The sequence below is a fragment of the Lissotriton vulgaris genome, chromosome 5, assembly GCF_964263255.1.
Source record: "Lissotriton vulgaris chromosome 5, aLisVul1.2, whole genome shotgun sequence".
Taxonomy (NCBI): domain Eukaryota; kingdom Metazoa; phylum Chordata; class Amphibia; order Caudata; family Salamandridae; genus Lissotriton; species Lissotriton vulgaris.
This window is the reverse complement of record NC_141693.1, coordinates 273,722,604-273,746,840: the sequence shown is the minus strand read 5'-3', so window position 1 is coordinate 273,746,840 and position 24,237 is coordinate 273,722,604. Positions and strand designations below refer to the sequence as shown.

The window sequence follows — 24,237 nt, the reverse complement described above, 5'->3', positions numbered from 1 at the left end:
TCACACCTCCAGCCCTTGATGACCTGTTAAGAGGTGCTTCGAAGGTGACTGAGAGGGAGGGGCTGCCGGCTCAGGAGCAGCGACATCTATTCACATGCAAACAGCCCTGAATGTGTCATGTCTCTGCTATTTAGAGGGGGGCTCACACATTCCATTTCTACCCAGGGCCCCAAACATCCGAGACTCGGCCAGATTACACCCCTGATTACACCGAGGCAGCACGTGGTTCTCTTCACAGAGCTTAATTACTGTCACTAAATTGTAAGCAAACCTCGGTTCTTCAAACATGCAGTCTATAATGTAAGAAAATAAAGAAATGGCACAATCGCACCCACACTGATTAACAAAGTATGGAGGACAATCAGTTCAATCAGTTCTCTTAGAGTATCTCCTGTAAGTACTGTACATCACAGTGGGGGATGGCATTTTGGACAGAGAGCCTGTCTTCTCGTTGTCTTGTGCAGGAGAGGAGCCCAAGATGATACTAGAATACTGCATGCCCACCCCTGTGTTCCCTCTCCTGTGATGGCTCCTGCCCTCCCCTCAGTGATGGCACCTGTCCCCCCATGTGGTGGCTCCAGTCCACCCCACGCCTGGGATGGCTCCTGTCCCCCCATGTTGTGGCTCCAGTCCACCCCCACCTGTGGTGGCTCTTGTCCCCCCCCCCCCCGTGGTGGATCCTGTCTCCTCCCTGGGTGGCTTCCGTCCAAGTCCTGGAACGGCCCCTGCAGCGAGGGTGAAGTTCTTGATGGACCTCTTCTCAAAAGGGCTCAGCTCAAAATTAATATGGAAAGGTCGGCGAGTAAGTAAGTGAAGGGATGGGTGAATGGCTGGATGAATTAGTGAAAGGGTGAATGGATGAATGAAAGATTGAATAAATGGCTAATGAGAGAGGATGGATGGATTGATGAGTGAGGGGAAGGTTGGAGAGAAAATGTAAATAGCTGGATGTATGGGTGGAAGGGTAGCTGGATGATGGATGAGGGGAAAGATGGATGAGGGGAAGGATGATGGATGAGGAGAAGGATGGATGGATGGATGGAGGGGAAAGATGGATGGATGGAGGGGAAGGATGGATGGATGGAGTGGATGGATGGAGGGGAAGGATGGATGGATCAGGAGATGGATGGATGGATGGATGAGGGGAAGGATAAATGGAATGGGATGGATGGATGGGTGAGGGGAAGGATGGATGATGGATGAAAGGAAGGATGGATGAGGGGAAGGATGGATGGATGAGGGAAAGAATGGATGGATGAGGGGAAGGATGGATGGATGAGGGGAAGGATGGATGGATGAGGGGAAGGATGGATGGATGAGGGGATGGATGGATGAGGGGAAGGATGGATGGGTGAGGGGAAGGATGGATGGGTGAGGGGATGGATGGATGGATGAGGGGATGGATGGATGGATGAGGGGATGGATAGAGGGGAAGGATGGATGGATGGGTGGGTGAAAGGATGGATGGATGGATGATGAGGGGAAGGATGGATGATGAGGGGAAGGATGGATGATGAGGGGATGGATGGATGGATGATGGGGTGGGTGAAAGGATGGATGATGAGGGGAAGGGTGGATGGATGGATGATGAGGGGAAGGGTGGATGGATGGATGATGAGGGGGTGCGTGAAAGGATGAATGGATGGATGATTAGGGAATGGATGGATGATGAGGGGGTGGGTAAAAGGATGGATGGATGATGAGGGGAAGGATGGATGGATGATGAGTGGGTTGGTAGAAGGATGGATGGATGAATGATGAGGGAAAAGGATGGATGGATGATGAGGGAAAAGGATGGATGGATGATGAGGGGAAGGATGGATGATGAGGGGAAGGACAGATGGATGGATGGATGGATGATGGGTGGGTGAAAGGATGGATGGATGGAGAGTCGTGGGTGAAAGGATGGATGGATGGAGAGTCGTGGGTGAAAGGATGGATGGATGATGAGTGGGTGGGTGAAAGGATGGATGGATGATGAGTGGGTGGGTGAAAGGATGGATGGATGTATTAGTGGGTGGGTGAAAGGATGGATGGATGGATGAGTGGGTGGGTGGATAGTGGGTGGGTGAAAGGATGGATCAGTGGATTGGATGGTGGGTGGGTGAAAGGATGGACGAGTGGGTGGGTGGATGGTGGGTGGGTGGATGGTTGGGTGGATGATGGGTGGGTAGGTGGATGAGTGAAATGATGGATGGATTGATGGATTGATAAGTGCAAGGGTGAATGAATGGACGTATGAGTGAAAGGGTGGATGTAAGGATGGATGAGTGAGTGAAAGGGAGGGTAGATGGACAAAAGGATGAATAGATGTGTGAAGGAGTGAAATGATAGATGGATAAGTGATAGGATCAATGGATGGATTCATGAGTGGATGAGTAGATGGATGGATGGATGGGTGGGTGGATGGATGGAAGGAAGGATGGCTAAGTGAAAGGGTTGATGGAGAGAGAAAGGGAGGATGGATGGATGACTAAAATAGTGGATAGGTGGAAGGATTAGTAAGTGAAAGGATGGCTGGATTGGTGAAAGGGTAAATGGCTGAATGGATGAGTGAATGGATGGATGGGATAAAGAGTGGATGGATAAGTGTACAGATGGATAGGGTGAAATGGTGGATGGATGGATGGATGGATGGATAATGGAGATGAGTGAAAGGATGGATGAGGGGATGGATGAAGGGATGGATGAGTGAAATGATAGATGGAAGGATACATGATGGATAGGTTTGCAAACGGTGGAATATGTTTGGAAATGGCTGGGCTTACTTATATAATATTGCGCGACCTCTGATGTGTCTGTAAAACGTACCTATTGTCCCGCAGTTTTGTCCTGAATTTTGACCTCCTGTCCTGAATTTGTGTCCTGAATTTTTACACTCACCGTCCTGAATTTGCACCAATGCCAGTTGGTCACCCTAGAGGTGGGGTTGTTGGTGAAAACACAACAAAAGCCTAATTTACAAGTAAATGGTCTTTTAAAGACTATCTAATTGCAGCTGCAGCTGCAATTAGATAGTCGCCAGCACGCAAAGTTGTGTCAGCCCGGTCTGACACACACGACGGGAGTTCTGAAGACCCGTGAGCCCAATGTGTGTTGTGCGCCTGCCTCCCTGCCACTCACCCTTGACCCTCCTGGCACTAGCCCGGTTTCCCCCAAGCCAAGAACAAAAAATAATGAGCATTGGTATAGCCAATAGGTCTCGCCTTTGGGACCTTATAAGTGTTTAGCCATGCAACAGTTGATGTTGTTGCACCAAGGATATTGAGCTGCATAACTAAGTACCTAGAAGGTCTATGGCAATGCTTGTTGTTTCTACGGAAGCTGGGCTTAGCCAATAAAAATAACTAAGTACGACATACGCAAACAGACCAACACGACACATATGCGGACTGTGAGTGAGTGCCAGTCACCTTGCAATCAGGCAGCACACCGCCGTGGCCAGTTTTCTTGTTCGCAGACAGCATGCCATCGCACGTCGTCTAGCCTGACTCTGACATGGCTGACTCAACAGACGAGTTAGACATATACATGCGTAGCATTGGAATTGGCATTTTCAGGAGTAATGATGACGTCTAGGACAGCGCCCCCTTTCTTACTGCCATTAACCTTCTCCTTTCTTGCAGGTTCGCTCTCAGGCCACACCATTTTTTTGTCACGAGGGGCGGGGAGGCCTACCACACCTCCAAGACGTCACAGACCACGTCCCCACGCGTTTGGTCGTGAACATGGTTCGACAGAGACAGCCCCCCGCGCACACCTCCTCCGGCGTCAGAGCCACGCCTCTCCCGACTGACGTTTTAGTTGATGCTGGAAAGAGCCGGTTCCGCACTGAGGGAAAACGGCAAGAAGAGGTAGCGGAAACCCCAAGAAGCGAGCGAGGCTCGAGCACCCAGCGCAGACCGAGGAGGAGCACGAGCGGAACCATGAGCCAGCGGGATACCTTGCTGCACCTGTTCGCTGGAGGGTGAGGATGACCCCCTGTCCCCCTACACACACTGCTGCCCAGACCAGTCCCTGTTGACCACGCGCCAAAACGATGCCACATCGATGGTACCGGCTCCCCGAAGGACTAAGACTGCGGGCCTTCGCTCCTAATGATAGTGCCTTTTCTTCAGTGTCTGTCTCCCCAAGCTCGCCTCTTCCCTGCCCCCCCCGCCTGCCTACCCTCCTCGCGCACAATTATACGTTACCTTACCCCCCATGATTGCCACCCCCCCACCCCCGTGATTGCCACCCCCCTCACACCAGGGCCTGCGGCCCCCAAGTCTTCCTCCCTCCTTTCACCACCCGTGAGGCTGCCCCACCATCCGTGAGTCTTCTTTACCTCCCTTACAATCCGTGGGTCTGCCTCGACTTGACTCCCGTGAATCTGCTTCGCCCCTTATACCTCCCGTGAGCCTATCTTTCCTTCCATTAATCCCCCCCCCCCCCGCAAATCTGCTTTTACTCCAAACCCGCCGTGAGTCAGATTGCCCCATTCACGGGCTACGACCCCTCAAGACTGTAAGCTTCCTTCCCTGGCGACCGCCCTCTCCAGTGACTAACCACCCGAGGGGCTGACAAAATGCCTTAGTCTGCTTCCCTCCTAAGGAGCCCATCCCTCGTCCCAAATCCATTACCCATTGCCGTTCACCGAGACTGCATCCGTGTTAGATGTAAGGCTCATGTTTTCATGCTGTTTGTTAACTTCATCCTGATGCTAATTCAAGCATACAATGCATTTTTTGTTGCTGTCTCTCGTAATTTAGAGCCGATTAGCTAACTATTTTAGCAAACCCAGTTTCAACCCGGGTGTGCGGGCATAAGCAATTTGCATACGTAAATTCTCAATCCCTGTTTCTAACAATCAGAATTTCTATTGAATGTGGACAATTTGGCAGTATGTACTAACGGATAGTCGACTTTGAAGGGGGGAACCCGGGTTCAAGTCATGGCAGGAACGCTAAATATCCTGTGATTATGGGCAATTCATCTTATCTCCCTGTGCCTGTCTGTAAGGCAACTGGTACTCATGTAAAGTACTCTGATACATTCCGGTCGAGTTCGCGCTATATAACCCCCCCATAGTCCTTCACAATTAAGTGCTCCTACGTAATTCGCAAGTGCAAGCATGCCCCTTTTCGTAGAGAACTGGGATGGTCCAATGATGAAGCATGTCACTGTGGGGAAACCCCGGTGAGTGAGGGGACTCTAGAAAGAAAGCTTTCTTTCTTTTTTGGCTCCACTTATTACTTTGGTGAGCAGTCACAACACAAGACAGGTCTCGGAACCCAGGAGTGTGGGCTCCTACTTTCATATGATGTCCTAGGAGAGCGACCTGTTCTTAAGTGCCTCCTTCTCCCCCTTGTTATACATTATTAGATGGTGCCAGATTGTGGATTTTTGTTTTTTTTGTGTAAATGTTGGAGGCAAAACACAGTTTATTTAAGCAATTCATTAGGAGTACAGTGAAGATCTTTTATGTGGTCCTGTGTAGAATCCATTTTCTGACCTGTACAAATCATTGCTAAGGAGGGAACATTTTACTATTTAACTTATCTTACCACAGAAAGGATTGCTGATCCTACTTTTAGAGCAGCTTCTCTGTAACGATATGGGTCGAGGGCGTTCTTGTCTGTGTACATTTTAGGTTGAGCATTTCTTCCTGAGTCTCATGACTGTGCCTTCTGAGAAACTTCGTGTTTTGGGAATTCACCTTTTGTTTCAATTTGTTTGGTCTGTCTCAAAGTGATCTGCAGTGATAGCTTTGCGTATCCATATAGTGACACCACACCACCAGTAATTTTCTTCAATAGAATTTTGGCAGACCGCATCAGTCGCTCTCCTGGTCTGCTGGATGTTGCTCTAACTTATGAACCTTGAGTTGTTTTGTGGCTAGTAAGTTCAGATTCCGAGATGTGGGTGGACATTTAAATGGATAAAAACAGCTTCTCAAGATTAACCAGTTGGAATATTGAAACAAGTAGTATGGATGAGTCCTGAGTTCTTTCCTGAAGGTCAGCAGTTTTGGGTATTTGGGTCCGGTGGGTCACAGGTTTTTTTTGTCTGAAGGTTTTAGGTTTGATTTCTTGTTTAGTTCTTGAAGACTTAATACAGACAATCCTTCCTCAGGAATGTGGACACCTCCATTCAACCCATATAGCGAATGCTTTACTTTTTCGTGGTTGCAACTGTTCTCTTAGTTTGTCTGTGTGTTTTTTTTTTGTTTTTTCCCCCTATGCAGCATAACTGGTTCACCACTTACATTGCAAACTTCAGTTTCTGACTCCTTTTTATAGAACACTTAATTAATTAGTAGTATGCTCTATAAATGTAATGGACGGTAGAGTTTAACTCATGTAATGTAGTTTGTTCAGCAAAGGGCCTTACTCCCAGCAGCCACATTATTATAGAGCAAGATTGTTGCTTCAGTATGGGATCTTGTGGCCCGACTATTACCAAGAACTTCCACTAGCAAAAAGCCAGCACCTGGGTTTTGCCAATGCTTCTTTTTCTTCTTTTGTGTGTATCATGCAGCTGTGCTGTACAGCATGACTGAAAAACTCAAGAGGCAAACCTTCAAGTCTTTGTGCCAGCGCTAGTAGTTCCTTCTATGAATAATAGAACGTGTCCTGAAATAAGCGGGCTAATTAAACAGTGCAGTAAATTATGCGCGTGAGCAAGAGGTAACAGTGTGCTTTCTTACTTGCTTCAAGGCTGCGTAAATTGATTGCATTGTAAGACCTGGATTTCTGCCCCCACCACTCTCCTCGCTACAAGGCAAGGGGATAGGCAGCCTAATGATATTCAGCCCAAGACGGGGAGGCTGCACACAGATCACAGAACTAGCATGCAAACCACTAACCTGCATCCCTAATTGACCCCAAGCATGTCCGAAAGTAACCTTCTTACTCCTGGTATTACTTTCTCCTTCCTCTCCAGTCTGTTCCCTTTTTTTGGTTTTTACAAGCATTTGCATCATGCTTCAATCTGAGCTCGCACCATTTTTAGCCTTTGTTTAATCCTGTTCCTGTAATTCTGGCATTATCTTCCATCTGGTTGCTGATCCGCTGCATTAACCTCACCTGACACTCTTGGTGCACAGTCTGCATTACCTTCATTGGCGATATCAGCCTGGGGTCACTGAAGATGACGCTACGTTTGCTGATGGTTTGTGTCACTCACTTCTCATTCTAATTCTAGGTTTTTGCTTTTTTCTACTTCAGACTCGACTAAGCTTTTAGTTGTGTATGAAGAGAAAAGGTAGACTGGGCTGTAGGGAAATTGGGGTAGATTCAGTGACCTCAGCATAACTGGCCTTTTGAGAAAATCTGATTGGCTAGTCTGACTCTAGGATTAATTTTCAGGAGCGAAGCAGGCTGGGCCTGTCTACGAGGTGTTTAATTCTTTACCTGGGGTTTTATCTATATGCCTGAGCAAGGAACAGCAGGAGTGGAGTAGTGGATCCAGAAGGCAAAAGTGACCAAAGGGAACACTCCAGAGGAAGCAAGCCATCTGAAGCAGTGACTTGCTAGGAGGGCAGGTTTACTGTCCTGACCTAATGTGAAACGCCTTGATACCCCAAATGGGCTGCTTGCCCTCCTCTTCTTAGCACACTAGCTTCTGCCTTGATGCTATCAACATAGGGCCTGTGACAACCCTGGTGGGCTTGTTATCAAGTTCCAGCACACACGTTTACCATCAGATCAAATTGGGACTTCTAGTGTCTCATTATTAGAAAATCTGTTTTCAGGGGCAGTCCAAACTCCGTACTGGAGGCCTAGGCATTTTGATTTCCGAGTATCGGACTCTTAAAACCAAGGAGGCCATTGCGGCGGGTTTAGCATGGGGCTGCTCTATGGTGTGACCTGCACCCAATGAGTGACACATGACACGAAGTGGCTCACTTGATATCCCAAATAGAGGTAAGAGTTAGTGGCATTTCAGCAATGCTGCCATTGTCCGCAGTGGAATCTACGTGTTAAATGGCCCCTTGCATGTCACAAGGCATGTTCCCTCTGGGACGAAACTCCTTGTGCTGCAAAGGTAATTATGGAAAGGACCAGGTTTAAAGACGTTCAATGCAATTTGAGATCCAGCTGTGCTGTTCGTGTCAGTCAGATTTTAGGAAATGATATACACGTGAGGTGATCCAACACGGACTGGCAGCCGCCCCTGCCAGTCCGTGTTTCTAAATAGACCTGTTTGCTCTTGACAACCATTAACAGCACAGTGCTGAGGCCCACTCCATTCAGGTTTTACTCACTGATTCTATATAGTTCAGAAATTGGGTATTAAACGGCTGAAGGTCTTCGTTTTACAATTTGTATTTGTTTAATAGTAGCCTCCAGCAGATGAAAGGAGTTTTAATATAAAGTACTACTTACCGGGAAGGAGCCGGCATAGGTGTGGTATTGTTTTACACTGATTTCCAAGAAATAAAATAAAATGCCTCCTTTTGGCGACTTGTCCGACCTTGAAAATTTGGCTCTAGAAGAGTTTTGACACTGCTCGGCCTCCGGTAGATTCCAAGACGCTGGCTGTCCTCCAGGTATGGACGCCGCTTCCCGCCTGTTTCAGGTGGACGGGGGCAGAGAAGGTTGGTGCAAACGCGGTTCCGGAAGATTACAAGACCTTGGCGGCTCCCGCCAGGTATGGACGCCACATCTCTCCTGTTTCAGCCGCGAAGGGTGGTGCAAGATGTGACTGGAATTTGCTTCCCTCTCGGTGTTTGCATCAGACACGAAACCCTGCACAAGGAAGTGATTTCCCTGCCTCGCCAGTAAATAGTATTTCCCCGCCTCGCCAGTAAATAGTATTTCCCCGAACAGCTGCACACGTATAGGGAAACGCCCACGGTTGCAAGACTGTTTTCAGGTGACTTTCTCAAAAGTTAAGATCTTCTCACACCACGCCACTTTGCCGTCCTTGATATGACATTCAGCCGGTATGATGTTCACTGCTTTCTCAAAGGACAACATTGAACCACCTGTTTCGGTTGTGTGACGGGCTGTTTTCTCGTAAATCACATGACTATTTACATGCAGTCATACATTTCTCCTAAATAGTGTTTATTGGAATGTGTATTACCTTTTGAGTTTCTTACAGTTTCAATGTGGGGATAGCAGTGGCTTGGTTGCTGTTGACGCCGCAGGCGCAGTGCACAGGGTGTACAGTCCCGAGGGTGCCCTGACAATTGCTGTGTGTTGCTACCTCGGCAGCAATCAAAGGGGCAATTTTCCCTGCTGGCATCAGGGCCACTGGCGGTGATCCAAGTGTGGAGAGACTCGGACTTTAAATAAACGTGTAGAGTTTTCCATATTACTTTCCAGTGGCATTCAGGCTTTGGTGAGGGCGCGGCGCCTGGTCCATGATAGAGGAGGAGGGGAGGTGGAGTCTTGGATGAGCGGGTAGAGGGCTTAGTCCCCGCTTGAAATCCACAGGGGGGGTGGGGAGGTGGCATTTCGGTGAAGAGTTTTGAATGAAGCAAAGTCTTTGCACCATGAGGAAGTTTGGCAAACACCTATGTCGTACTCTGTTTTCAAAAAAATCACATCTACTAAAAAAATATCGTTACAAACCGATAAAGCCTTACTTGGTGTCAAGTCATGCATGGTCGGTGATGCCAACTTGCAAGCAAATGACACCACAACCCTACCTGCAAGAAAGCTTCAGAGACCATTACAAGCGGAAATTAAGCTTACTGAGATTGGGTTCTTCTTCAAATAAAGATCTTACTCCAAAATGGCTACAGACTTGGCCATCCCTGGACTGCCGTTTCTGTGGTAACGGAGCAGACCTCTATATTACATCTATTATGCATCTGCCCGGAATTACATAATTTAAGGACGTCACTCTTAAGGCCAATCTTAAGAGAAACTCAAATCTGGACTTTCAGAGCGGCCGTCATAAAATGCCTCAGTGGTTCCTCAGTCCAACTGTCTTGCAGGACTTTCAAATTCTTGTCACTAGCAGCACAAGAATTGGGAAAGAAAGATACAGGACTAGAACTTGAAAAGAAAGAAACACTGAAACCGGAATCTTGGAAGAAGGCCATAAAGTAGACAGCCTAAGTCTTTTTTTTTTAAAGATTTTTTTTGTACTACCTTTCTTTCAAAGCTCCTTTCTAAGACAAGACTTAGGCATAAATACGCTCATACCAGTAAATGTTCCGGGATAGAAAGGCATAGTGACTTAAGAAACTGGAAAGAAGGTAATTCGTAGCAGTTTTGCACTTTTCTCCTTCCCCCGTTTTTCATTGGCATTAGCACTTTACTTACAATGGAAAGCACGGACATGTTTACATTGCTGTTACAATAATCTATTGCACCTTGGTACCATACCACGTTAGGCTTACGACAACTAAAAATGTTTTATTGCAATTTTTATTCTGTATCTGAATTATGATGTTTTCATCATGGTGGTATGTTCCACTCTTTTTATGATTTTAACAAATCAAATAAAAGTATCATTATCTTTGCACCATGAGGTAGAACAGGGTGCGAGGGCAACGGGCATGTGGATGCTGTGGAGAGGTCGGGAAGAAAGGTGATTGTTGGAGCAGAGATGACCTGTGAATGGGTGATTTAATTTTTTTTTTTTTTTATTGTTTAGTTAATTAAAACCAAAACGTTCCAAGATGACCAAGTTAGAGTGAGGGCCATTTTCGAAGAGTCGGTAAAGAACTTCTGCAATGGGCTGAGTAGGTTGAAAATGGGGTAGGTGGCAGGTGCGCGTCAAGGCTTTTGGAACAGAGTAGCTGATACCTGGTGGAAACTAGGGGGACTTTAAAAAAAATATATACTTTGGTTTTAGCAAAGGAGTGACATCTGCAACTCTGAAGCGTTAACTGGATGGGCGTATTTAGAGGGATGGGCCACTTATCATACACTAGCTGTGAGTCTAGTGGTTTTATTTGGGGTGTGGTTAGGGATGGATGGTTAGGATGGAGCGCAGAGAGATACCCACATTGACTTGACCCTGGAGATCATTTTCAAAGAAGAGGTTGTAGTGGAGGAGTTAAGCAGGGAAAGAGATTCCATAACAAATTGGGATTGAAACGTTGCACTGTAACCACCAACAAAAGAAAGTATAAACTGCAATTGAGCAGCACGCATCCTCTCCTTCCTCCTTTCTAGTGGGGAGTGGTACATGTTCATAAACCTCTTTGGAGAGTAGTCAGTAAGTTTACGACTCAGTTGGCTTAAGCTGTTGCGCGCCTGATTGTTGGTCTCTCGTGTGGTTAGAGTGTTTTGGTTGTTTAACTATGATAAATGACACTTTCCCATGTTCACTACTAATAACAGCAACCCAAAGAACAAGCAAAATGGGTCGTCGATTTTAAGCAATGCCAGACCTATCCTGTACCTACCATACTAAGCAGTTGCAGTGCCAAAAGCCTCACTTGGCGCTCTGCTTGGGTGTCGAGTGCCTTTTTTTTATTTTTTTTCCCCAGTTTTAGATGTTCAATAGATAGTCTGCTAGACCTGTAAACCCCTTAGTGGAGCAGTGAGTGTCCAGTGCAATTAAGGTTCTGGTGCCCTTCGGGACTTACGTGCTTAAAGTCCACTGGTTGTGATGGTCCTTTCCTAGATGTGGAGGGTCAGAGCAAAAACATACTGGGCTTTCCTGTCTAAGAAGCCAGCAGTCACAAGCAGCTTTGCCATGGTAGTCACAGAGGTGGCTGATGCCAAGTCATGCTGACACTGCTGGTTACTCTGACTTTTTGCACAGTCGTGAAATGTCCCTCACCCCACCCCTTCATGGTGTTGCTTCTGACCCAGAGTGGCTGCAGCTGCTCCTCTGAAGAGATAGCTGGGACGTGCTGATTACATGATTGCATTTCTAAAAAACAAAAACCGAAGGCTGGTGCTGGTTTCTAGCCATGTTTGTATGCCACCTGCACTTGGAGGCAAACATCCTAAGTTAAGTCTTGAACTGAAACCTTTTATACAAGTAATCAATGTGTTGTAGGCACGCTGGTCTTTTTTATATAATCAACGGAGAAACTACAAAGGTGACAGTTTTTTGAGGCCACAATCACCCTACTCAAACAGGCCTTGTTAGAATCTCCGTAACCACATTCTTGGAGTTAAATGACTGGGTTTGACAACTTTCTTTCTTAGATTCTTTTTTTTTTTTTAAGTACAATATGTTATTCTATAACAAAAATTACACGTGTAGGTTTATACTCTGAAATATTAAGAAGAGGATAAAGAAAAACGCATGGTTTGTAATCGTGCCTACATTGACATTTGTCTGGTTCTGTTTGTACTCTGCCTCTTCCATAGATTATAATGGTCCAGTGCTAATTCATACGAGTTCAGAACCCTGGACCGCTTTAGTTTTTTAGTCAGCCTAATAGGCATCGCATGCACTGTTTGTTGCAAGGTGTATTGTGGCTTACCAAAAGCCGAAAGACTTCGAGTCTGCCCATTCTTCACCATTGGTTGGATCTTTGTCACTCATTTGCTTTCTTCTTATTGGTGTTCCGGCTTGTCAATTTTGTCTTTCTCTCATGGTGCATTCTCTTTACAATCTGTTTGGCTAGCATTATTGCTTCCACTACTTGCTTTTCAAGTACTACTTTTTTCTTTTGCGTGAAGCACTCGGAGTGCGTGTTTTCAGACTGTCTCCTTTGTGTACATTTCTCCTTCTGCACTAGGTATTTCTCTGTTCTGACTGCTTCTTCCTGCCCCTTCCATCTTGCATTCACCTGTATGCTTCTGACCATTTCCCCTCCCATCCACGCCCATCGTGTTGCTTGCCCTCACCACTCGTGTTGCATTTGCACCCCCTCCAGCCTTCCTTTTGCTGTTACAGAACCTCCTGTGTTGCATTGGCCTTTCGCCTCCCCATCCGCCTCCATGTTGCCTCTGCTCTCTCCTGCCCGGCTTCTAAATACAAGCTTTTGTGCGTTTTATTTTATTTTATTTTTAGTTACCAATGCAACTTGGATTGTTAACTAAAAAGAAAAAAGTTTCTTTGTCATTTTATAGGCATGTGTGACATGTGCTCCTACAAAATGAGGTAAAAAGGGCAAGACCTATTGGCTTTGCCAATGTTTGTTAATGCAGAATTTCCCAGAGGTTTCAGCAGCGCACTGCAACATAAAATCTCTGAATTTTCCCGGATCCATGTGTGGAATAGGTCACCTAATCACAGTTTTTGCCTTGCATTCTGAGACCTATCGTCCCGTTTTCCATTATAAAACCAGGACTACAAGTCACAGAATGCAAATCCCGTAGGTCCCAATTTTCCAATTTCCCTCTTGCTGAACCCCAGCATTACCGTAGACCCCCCTGTGTACATTACGCATACTCCTGGCTCTATGGTAACCTTCTCACAGGTTTGCTAATTTTGTAGTCTATAGATGGTATAATCCCAAACGTACTCTTGTGTGGGGGGTCTCTAATTCCCTCTTCCTCCATCTTGTACTGTTCATGTATCCACCTTGAACACAATGCTTCTTTCTAGCAAAGATTTATCAGGCCTGTCTGGGACAGCGTGGTAGTATTAGTTTCCTTACTTGTGACCATTCACTGTCTGTCTTTTTACCTATTCAGATTTTAAACACTCGCCACTCGTAGATAATCCTGATCTATGTCCATATCCACGTGTATCCATTCCTTTCATCGTTTGTTTGTGTCTCACACTACAGACTGGTTGTTATTTCCGGAACTACTGTACTTTCTTGGCCTTGAGTCACACATACAGTGTGCGGTAGTGCCACTTTGGAAGGCTGATGTAAAGTTGCATCATGTCTGGCAAGCTTTGAGCTCCGACAGCTGCTTCTAAACAAGCCACTTAACTTCCACGCAACAGTCAATAGTGTTAGACCAGATGACTCCTGCATTCACAGATGAACCTTGGTCAATTCTGTCCTGAGCAAGCTCTAGAAAGTGACGCCAACACAAAAGCAGTAATTGGAGTCTGGCTTCTTCAGCAGACTGAGTAATCCAAATAGTTTGAGTAGAGCAGTGCTGTGGTATGGAGGGGAGGGGCCACGGGGTGAATGTGTGGAAAGACTGTGCCAACACTGAGTGACCCGACGGTTAGGCTGCTGGTTATTGTTAATTGTATGGTACAAGATGGCTGTTTGGGCTCCTGACACCCTACATCTTTAGGTCCATGTACCTGGAAGCTGCAAGCTGTTAAGGGTCTTGGTTATTTGACTGTGTATGTGTGATGCTAGCAAACCTGCTTGGTTCTGGATCAAGATCAAATCATGTGTGGTAGGAACCAGCTGCTTGGGCCCAGAGTGACCTGGCTATAAGGTGACTTAACTTGAAGTGACTTGTTCCAGGCTGTGCTACATCTGTTTGGTACATCAACAGGGGAGGAGCAGCAGCGTGGGCCGAGTGTTCCAGAAGCCCGCTTGTGCTCTTGATGTTCTGTCTCAAAGGTGTCATGGCTGTCAGACTGATTGTTAAGGTCTTGGGTTACTTCTGTCTGTAAAATAGGATTCCTGAAAAAGAAATGCAAGTTTTGCCATGAATTTCAAGTATTTGTATGTCTGAGAAGGAAGAGGCTGGTTGGGCTATAGGTAGCCCTTGTCTGTATGATACGATGACTATCGGGGAGCAGATGGTTTTGCCCGAGGTGCCATGTGTCTGTACTGTAGTATGCCTGTGAGGAGATGGCCTGCTGGGTGCTGGAATCCCTTTGTCTGCATGGTAGGATTTCTATAAGGGAAGGCTGGTTTGGCTCTGGGTACCACAAGTCTGTACAGTAGGATGCCTAGAAGCGAGTTGGTGATGTGGCACTTGATGCCATGTGTCTGTACGTTATGATTTCTATGAGGGGATGCATATTTGGCCCTTGGTTTACTGAGTGTTTGCGGTAGGATGTCTGGGAGGTTGCAGCTGGTTGGGTTCCAGATTCCCTCTGTTTGTATAGGAGCCTGCATGCCTACAAGGGACTGACTAGTTTGCCCTCAATTTACTAGTGTTGGCTGATCTTGGGGCCCTGTATTTTCTGCAGATATGCAAAGTAAATGGTAAAAGGTCATTAAGGCATGTGCATCATGCATGTGTCTTCAAGGATATTCGTCCTCCACTGTTGCCTATGCCTCTTTGCCAACTATGATTAAAGAGGGGTCCATGTAGGCTTCCAGGCTAAGCACGTCTACCTTTTGCAGTACTTACCATTGGATGGTCAGAACAATGCAAACCCCACGATTTCTTGGCAGAGGAGTGCAATCTCAACTATAGGGCAGTTATGCAATGCAACTCCAGACTTCTGGCTGGTCAGAACAGTGATTGGCTGTTTATTACTGCTCTGAGAAGTAGTGCTTCTGTTACTGGATGGTCAGAGCGGTGTTCCCCATGCCTGGCTTTTATTTTTCTCTTCAAGTTCTTCATTTCGGTCAGTTTAGATGATAAAAGCACATGTATTAAAACATTGACAAAATGAATTGCAAAAATACAAAAGCGGTACAAAATGCTATATGCAAAACAAAAATTACAACTATCATATGGAGAACAAAAGCAGTTATTATCGGGTAGACTCACACAGCATATGCCCACTAAATTCACTGGGGGTATTCGAGGGCACATCAAATTTCAGTTGTCGTCATAATCAATAATCGTAATCCTAAGCATTCTAATCATAAGCATGTAGACCAGAACACAGACGGTTACGTCTCGCTTTAAGGAAACCCCAAGGAAAAGGGATGAATGGCAATCTGCTGTAGCAAATCTAAACCGACATTGGCAATAGGGAAAGCCAAGGTGAGGGCTGAGCATTGGGCAAACTTAGTCTATGCTTCCTTGACCAAGATACTAGGACCTTTTGGAAAATGGTTAGCAATAATTCCTCACCTAAGACTGCACTGAATTGTAATATTGCCCAGAGGCATGGGTGACGCGCTTCAGTAGAATATAGTGTTCCGCTGATAGTGCGTCAGTATGGATAGATTCTGACCCACTCCAATTAATCTAATTTTCTCTGACAGAGGTAATTACAGCTATTGTGATGCGTCCATCTAATAACGCACCTGGCCGCAATATCATCCCTATGGACCGTCACAAGGTCTGGGCACTTTTCTTAACTCATTTTGTTTGTCCATGCCTGGGAGGTTGGCTTTCCGAATTCCTGGAAGTCAAGGTTTATTGAACAGGTGTTCAAAAAGGGGAAGCATCAGGAGCCATCCTGTTATCGTCCTATCTCATTCTTAGACCTAGTTAAATGAGTGGTTCGAATCATCTTGGATAGGCTGGTAACCTGGCTCAGACAATAACATCTAATCCGAGGAACAGTACGGCTTTCGCTCTGGACTTGGGACGATAACACAGTATCTCAAACTGCATCTCTTGATTCGAAAGAATAAATTGGCCAACCGCAGTTCCATTCATCTTGTTTTTATGGACCTATCAAGCATGTATGTAGATCAAAGCTTTGGGCTCTGACTTTTATGGGGGTCGAGGAGGGGTTGGTGTCCTTCTTGTGGGTACTGTATTTCGATCTTTCTACCTCTGAAAATTGTGGATCAGGTATAATGTACTGAGGCTAACACGCAGAGTTCGCCAGCGCTGTATCTTGGCCTCTAGTTTATTAATGTATAATAGAAATAAAATAAACACTGTCCTTCTGGAAGTAAGGACGAATCTACCAGTTGTGAAAAACAGTCCGTTGCCTGTGCTCCGTTACACCGATGACTCATTCCTGCCTGCCAGAACCCCTAACTGTCTTAAGACCCTTAGAGCTGGGTTTGTGAGTTTTTTTTGTTGTTGTTTTTTTTAATAACATTTTTATTTTTATTAAGGAGAACTTGAATTTAGAGCCATGCAAACCCATTCTGTTATAATTCTGTGAAAGTGCATGGAGACAGTTACTTTTTCCAACCTATTTGGGCGTAACATTCGAGCAAAACAATACCTGGGCTTCTTGTTTGTTGAGCAGGAATCGTGTTTTTCACGGGCTCTATTTTTAGTTTTTCCTCCAGGCTTGGGAATAACCCATTTGCCTGCTTGTGGAGATTTATAAACAAGCATATTCCCGTTCTCATATATGGTGCAGGGGCTACTGTAATGTTAAAGTTTTCCATACTGAAGAAAAGTGGGTGCTTAGAATGATCCTAGGGGTTCCAGTAAGCAGACCCCATTTTATGATGCATGAAGAACTAGGTCTAAATTATGTAGAGCAGCATATTAAACTGACAGCTTTGTTTTATGCGGCTCTATTTGGACTAATGGCCAGGCCACACTTAACAGGGACACTATTTATCTTATGATCTAGGCCCCTCGACACATATATTCAGTCTAAGTTTTTAAAATTAAGTAAACCCTTTCTCTTCCTAAATACGAAGACCCTTAGATGGGAAGCTAAAGTTTGGGTGAGTTGGGTACAGAACAGAGACCTGTCTGAGTCTGTAAAGTACTCCTTTAAAGAGTACCCACTGATTCAAACGAGCCCTGGGCTGAAGCCAGATCTGGAATGGGTTAGTCACCCCAAGGAAAGGATGTTACTCACCCGGTTTCGACTGGGATCAATTAGATGGAAACTTTTCTTCCCCCTAGGTCAGTACGATGTAGCTAGCATATGCTGTTGCCTCTGTGACGAAACTTCTCATCAAGCCCTGCTTCATTATGTATTCTTCTGTAAATATTACACTCCTTTTTATCCCAAGTTCTAAAAATTTACAGTTCAAAAAATATAGAGCAGCATTGATATTTTTGATGTCTGTCACAGAGTTGGCTGCTTTTTAAAATCTGCTATTATACATCACCTGGTTAGTCAAAGCAGTGTATGACATCAGCAGCACCCACGGGACACCCTACAGCACAAGGCTTTATTCTCTCTTCTTGCTGTGGCTCTTCTGTTTTACAGATTATTGTGGACTGTTCTTAGATTCCCTGATCCTGCTTTGATGCAGAGTGCAGACTATGCTGGCCCTACTTGCTTCTCTCGTAACCTCTCACAATGCGAAACACATGGGTAGTGATGTCCCAGGAGGGGGTGGTGGTGGTGCCGGTGCCCCTCTGTAGCGCACGAGGGGGTTAATACACACTTGCCGCCGGCAGCAACACAACAGCCTGCAGCACATCTGTCCATTTACATGCCAAACGCGTTTAGGGCGTCATCCCGCCCTTGATCACTGGCTGTACAACGAGAAACAGAGGCTGATAATGGGTGGGACTTGTTACTCAATAAATCATGTGCATATCAGCCTCTTTTTCTCGTTGTACAGCCAGTGATCAAGGGCGGGATGACGCCCGAAACGCGTTTGGCATGTAAATGGACGGATGTGCTGCAGGCTGTTGTGTTGCTGCCGGCGGCAAGTGTTTTATAACCCCCTCGTGAGCGACCTTCCAATTTGGCAACTCTTGGAAAGAATATATATATATATTACACATACAATCTTCATGATCACCCATTGTAGGGGGCTCTGACTGTTCTCTGCGGCCCTTGTGTGACATATCCACCCCACCCCCCCAAAAAAAAGAATTGCACCTAGACACACTACTGCACCTGGACTAATTCCTCTGTATCAACTGAGTTCTGTGTGTAGTAATCTTCAGTCCTTCTAGTAGGCCTAATATTTAATGGACAAACTGGAGACCTTATTTCTAATCTAGGCTTTGTACCTTGAGGAAAATATTAAATTCTGTTGTGGGCCAGCCAATTGGTCCACATGCTTCAGATAATATAGGATTAAAAAAACTGCACTCTTTCCACATACTGTTCAGTATGGAATGCTGTCTCAATGACATGATTGTAATATGCATTGCGGATGGATTAAAACCAAGCAAGAGGTAGATCATTTAATATATTTAGTTCTAATAAATACCGAGCCCAACAGCTCAAGTCCTGCAGCCCCAGCCTCCAACTGGCACAACAGTCCATGTTTCAGAACCAGAACTCTGGAACAACAAAACCAGGACGCAGCTGGAGCCAATGAACAAGAAAGCTAAAAATAACTATAGATGGAGCAAGACCATAATATCCTTTCAGGCTTGGAGTGCCACATCAATTTTGCAACAAATAAGAAAACACTGGGTGGTTCCCAAGTTTAGGTGGAGAGGAGCTTCTGTGCGCAGCACTCAAAGCCTGAGTAGGTATGGTCTTGACTTTTACTGGGCGCCTCTTTTTGTCTGGTCAAGACTATGGCTCTCTGATGACCTCTAACTAGAGTGAAACACGTCTGGGGTTGCTTTTATTCCATCCAGGTTGGCTTGGATGGTTTTTACCAATCCAAAGCTGCAAAACTGTGCCTGGAGTGGTAAAAGGCTTTTGTCATTTTTCAGCTCTGAATGGAGGCAGTGTGCTAATCCAATGCCTAAAGACTGTGCTGTAAAAATGGAAAGGCTGTGTCCCTCTAACTCTGTGTGGATGCCACTGTGCTAATCCTATGCTTAAACTCTGCTAGAGAAACAGACATTTGAGCTCGGCTGATACGGAGTGTCGGTGGTGAGGCGGGTGTAATATATAGTAAAATTGCAGCATCTCCTTTCCCTAACCAAGAACAGCCAAAGCTCACCAGACATCAATGAGTTAATACCCTTGCTTATGTTACATAATCTTGTAGTATTCTCTGTTTTCTTTTTTCTTCTTTTCAAAATGGTACTGCTGCGAGTCTGAGCCTCACTGGTAATATTTGAAGTTTGTGTAACTCATTGTTCATCGCTACTGTTGCTTCTATGGGCCTCCTCGTGCTCATTGCTATGCATCCATGGGGAGTACACGCCCCAGCGCTCCCGGAAGCAAGTGCCTTCTAAACCTCAACCGACCTTGCAACCTGGGAACATTCCGTCGCTCCCTCCTCCCCCCGCGCTGTATGCTTTCCGTGATGTGGTCGCGGGCAGCGTGCCACAGACGACAGACGAGCTGTTTGTACAGCAACTCGTGTTAAAGACCGCATGTTGCATAAACTGTCCTCTGTATCGCTCCGCTGCTGCTTCGAGCTTGGCCAAAAAAATAAAGCCCAGGTCATCGAATACGGCCTGAAGGTGGAAATAGGCTGCTTTTAGTCCAGTCAGCCGTCCTATTGAGCTCGCAACCCACGTGTTATATTGTACAGGCCTCTGTGCACATTCTAGATACCTTTTGTTAAAAGCGTGCGTGGGTGAAGGGGGCGACATGTTTTGTGAGGATGCAGGGCAATGGCTGGTGCAGATTTTGGGTGCGTGTTGCCGGTTATGCAATAAGTATTCCTGAGCGCGTTTCTGCATGTCTTGTGCTTGCCCCTCTCCTGGAGTCTGCCGACCATCAATCTATCTTCATGCATGCAATACACCGGCCACATGATGTCCTCGATTGGCCTGTGTTCTCCTAATTCTGCCTTGGGAGCACATAGTGGCCCCCTGTCTCTATGGCTGCCTTCTGTGACCTTGGAGACTTCCTTGTCTGCTTGCTTGTATTTGGGTGACCATTGCAGAATGGGAAGTAGTTTCCTTGGCGGTGTACTGAGCTTCTCCTACCAGGGAATGAAGTCACAGGGGAAGTCTGATCTGCTGCTGTCTTTTTGCAGCGTGTCCTCCCACAAGTGACAAATGTGTGAAGAGCTCTACACTGTTTTTCAAGATCTGTTTGCTGGTAGTAGTGTTCTTCGTGGTTGAAACAAATAAGTTGTAAGGTCGGCAGAGTTTCAATCTGAAGGCTCGAGGATATTGGGGAGCCTTCTACACCCCCCACCCTTGCTTAAACGTGCATGAGCCGACAAGGAAACCTGGCACGAAGACCTGCAGCGTCATGGAAAGTGGCTACTGATGCGGATCGATGCCACTGCTGAGGCCTCCCGTGGTGGCCTTAAACCACTGCTGGTTTGAAGATCCGTAGACACCCAAGTCCTCACAAATGTTTAATTACAGTTGGTGCCACCTTAATTGGTCGCTTCAGAAGCTGCTCTAGATGAAAAAATAAAGTGGCAGTTTAGGTGAATGTATCTTGAGGGGAAAATTGCAACATCTTCAATTTACAAAAAAAAATTGTTTAGAGCTCGGGTAAAATGTAAAAAGAGCAAAACCGAGAATATGTGGAAACTAGATATTAAAGATTTACAGGAAAATTATATATGTAAAAAAAAACAGGCTACGACTCTTATGGAAGCTTCCCCTTCCCGAAAAAATGGTTGGGATCCTTTCTCACCTTTTTAGCTCCTCTGTAATGTGCTGAAAGACAGTCCATCATAAACGTTGTGGTTTAGTTCATATAGTTTTTTTATTTTTTTATTAGAAAGTTCGGACTGCACCAAGCAGCAATGGCATTATTTACTCTTTGCTAGAGTACATTGACCCTCTCTCCGAGCAACAGTTCTTCTTACCCACCAGAGCAACTACTTGTGATCACTCCTAGATACATGCAGGCAGCAGTATTCAAATATTTTTTGTGCCAAGACTTGTTCCAAAGCGGAGACAGCTAGCTGTGGTGACACTATGTCTAAAGAGTCTCAGGGGTGTAGGTAGCTATCAATAGTGCAGCAAGTGCTGGTTTGTGAAGGTGGGCCTGAGCACACCAATTTAGATATGTTTATTACCAGACTATGGTAGAGGGGCTTATTCTCCTTGCGTGCATTAGGACCCCAGGTACCCTTGTTACGCCACTTGAAAGCCCCTAGTAGTTGCTGTTTATTTTGTCAAGGTGCCTCCCTGCTTCAAACCAGTCCTCTTTTCAAACTCGGGAAAACGAGGCCACTGCAGCAACTTTACAGCCATGTAGCAATTCCTAGGACGCTCAGCCCATTTCACAAAGGATCCCATCCTGTGCCAGTACACCAAATCCGATTCAGAAAAGGGGGTGGTGATGAACAGAGTGTCTGAATTAAGCAGACCACTCTTACCCAGTCCAAAGATCAGGGCTTGATCCATCACCGTTATTTAGCTCACTGCACCATCCCAGGTCAGAACCTGGCTATATGCAAATCAGTCTGTCCCTGGCCCAGTGCATCATGGGAACAGGGCAGACTAAACTACCAAGCTAATTCTTCACCAGAAAGGAGACAAGCTTCCGGGGACCGGTTTCTGGCATTTCAGCCGTCGTGGGCCCGGCTTGCTTGAATCCCAATGGTGCAGTGAGCAAGGGACTCATGTCTGAGTATACCCTGCCACACCTATAGTGGCCAAAAACGATTCAGAAAAGGGGGTGGTGATGAACAGAGTGTCTGAATTAAGCAGACCACTCTTACCCAGTCCAAAGATCAGGGCTTGATCCATCCCTTGCTCATTGCACCATCAGGATTCAAGCAAGCCGGGCCGACGACGGCTGAAATGCCAGAAACCGGTCCCCGGTAGCTTGTTTCCTTCCCAGTGTAAGAACTGGCTTGGCAGTTTGGTTTGCCCTGTTCTCATCATGCACTGGGACAGGAACAGACTAATTTGCATATAGCCAGGTTCTGAGCTGGGATGGTGCAGTGAGCTAATAAACGGTGTTGGATCTAGCCCTGATCTCTTGACTGGGTGAGAGTATTCTGCTTAATTCAGAAACTCTGTCCATCACCACCCCTTGTTGTTAAATATAGTACACCAAATCAGCAGTGATGGCCTCTTTGGATGATTTCAAAGGGGAAGTGCTTCTGGGGGCCATGTCTGGGCCGGACTATTGGATGAGTTGATATCCTTTGACACTGTTGAACACAAACATATGATAGTTGTGGACTGACTGACGGAAGTTGATGTCTGATACCTTTCTTTGTTGTGGATTGTCTTTCACACATGCCATATGGTGGGCAAAATTATCTTCCATTTTACTGCTTTTTGAAGTAGAAAGCACTTTGTAGAACATGACTTGGTCTTTTTTCCTATGTTATTTAATGTTGATCAGCTGCGTTTAATCACACTATGCAAACAGATGGGTGTGTTTTGTGCAGTGTGCCTCTACCCAACACCGAGCCCTCATGTCACCCTCACCTCCTTTTACTTCTACCCCCAGCCCTCAAACTTCAAATCACCCTTGCCTTCATTTACCTTTACCCACCCCATCTCTCATGTCACCTTCACCTTCCTTTACCTCTACCCACCCAGAAACCCTAATGCCATTTTTTTAATGACATAAAAAGTATTCTATTTAAAAACAATAATTGGCTGCGTGGTAAAGGTATGAATTTCTGCGTACTAAAGACAGTGGTAATAGTTGTTTCCCGTCAGGCAGGACACATCCCCGTCTTTTCTTAAACACTCTCCTGCCTTTACCCTAGCACTCATAAATGTTTTAGAGGCTGTTTGCTGTTGTATGCCCTACAGTATGTTTTCCGGGCACCTTCACCTCTTTGATTGGGTGCCACCCCCCACCCTATGCTTTAGATCTCACCTAAGACTGTGCATGCACTTTCTCTTGTGAGATATTTTGCCCACCCATTGATTGGCTTCAATGCCCCTCTCATTTCCTTGCTTCTCTTTGGTCAGAAGCACGTTCAGTTTATCAAAGCACAGAATGATGGAGCCGGGAAAAAGCAAGGGGAAACGGAAAAACACAGGGAAAGTGTATAATGATAGAGGCAGCGAGGGCTGGGGCTTGGACAGCTATCCAGTACGGGGTCGAGAAGGCACTGAATGGGAGAACACGGAAAACACCCAGGGCCAAGGAAGGAAGATGCAAGCAAAACAAGCTCTCGGCATTGCTGTGGCAGTGGAGGGGGGGGGGGTGCGCGGGGGAGCGGGAGCGCATTCCTTAAAGTCTGATTGGGGGGAGCGGCAGCCTTTGAAGTCTGATGCGAGGCACAGACAAATGGTGGTGCGTGACGTGCCTGGCGTTGTGCATGCGCATAGATCACATGAACTGTGTCTAATCCGCCGTTTTGGTAGACTGTTCTTTTCCCCTTACTATAACCCCTTCTCTGCAGGTGTTAATTCCCCTGCTGTGCTGGGGGGCGAGGGGTGCGCACAGCGCCCGCATGCTCATGACTAGCTCAGCTCGTCATGAGGCACAGCGCTCCGGTGCTCATGAAGAGCTGAGCTAGTCACCGGTGCACCCGTTCCCGTGGAACGCTCAGCAGGGGAATTATCCCCGCGTGTGAACGTTCCGCTCATGACGAGCTGAGCTCGTCATGAGCGCCGTGCCTCATTACGAGCTCAGCTCGTCATGAGCATCGATGGTGTTAATCTTGCCGCAGCAATGCGCAAGCGCATTAGCTCAGGCGAGACCTAAAAAGGATCACTGCGGCTCGCTGTGAATGCTGGCCGCGTCCTAGCACTTCATGACTTTTCAGCCATATATACACACAACATGGCTAGTAGAAATTTAAAAATCCAATAGGTCTCCCATATACAAGACCTATTGGCTTTGTCAATGCTTGTTCAAAAGGTGAAACGATTTGGTGAA

The 24,237-nt window shown here is 46.2% G+C and overlaps 1 protein-coding gene across 1 annotated transcript in view; it reads left to right on the top strand.

The window, feature by feature from the left end:
* The first annotated feature begins 3,715 nt into the window (after positions 1-3,715).
* The window catches only part of SLC25A33 (solute carrier family 25 member 33), a 73,583-nt gene continuing 53,061 nt past the window's right edge, over positions 3,716-24,237 (top strand). Inside the window, exon 1 of the mRNA XM_086921394.1 lies at positions 3,716-3,967. Within this exon, the coding sequence (XP_086777520.1) occupies positions 3,729-3,967 (239 nt within the window). The 5' untranslated portion in view covers positions 3,716-3,728. The remainder of the gene's footprint in view (positions 3,968-24,237) is intronic.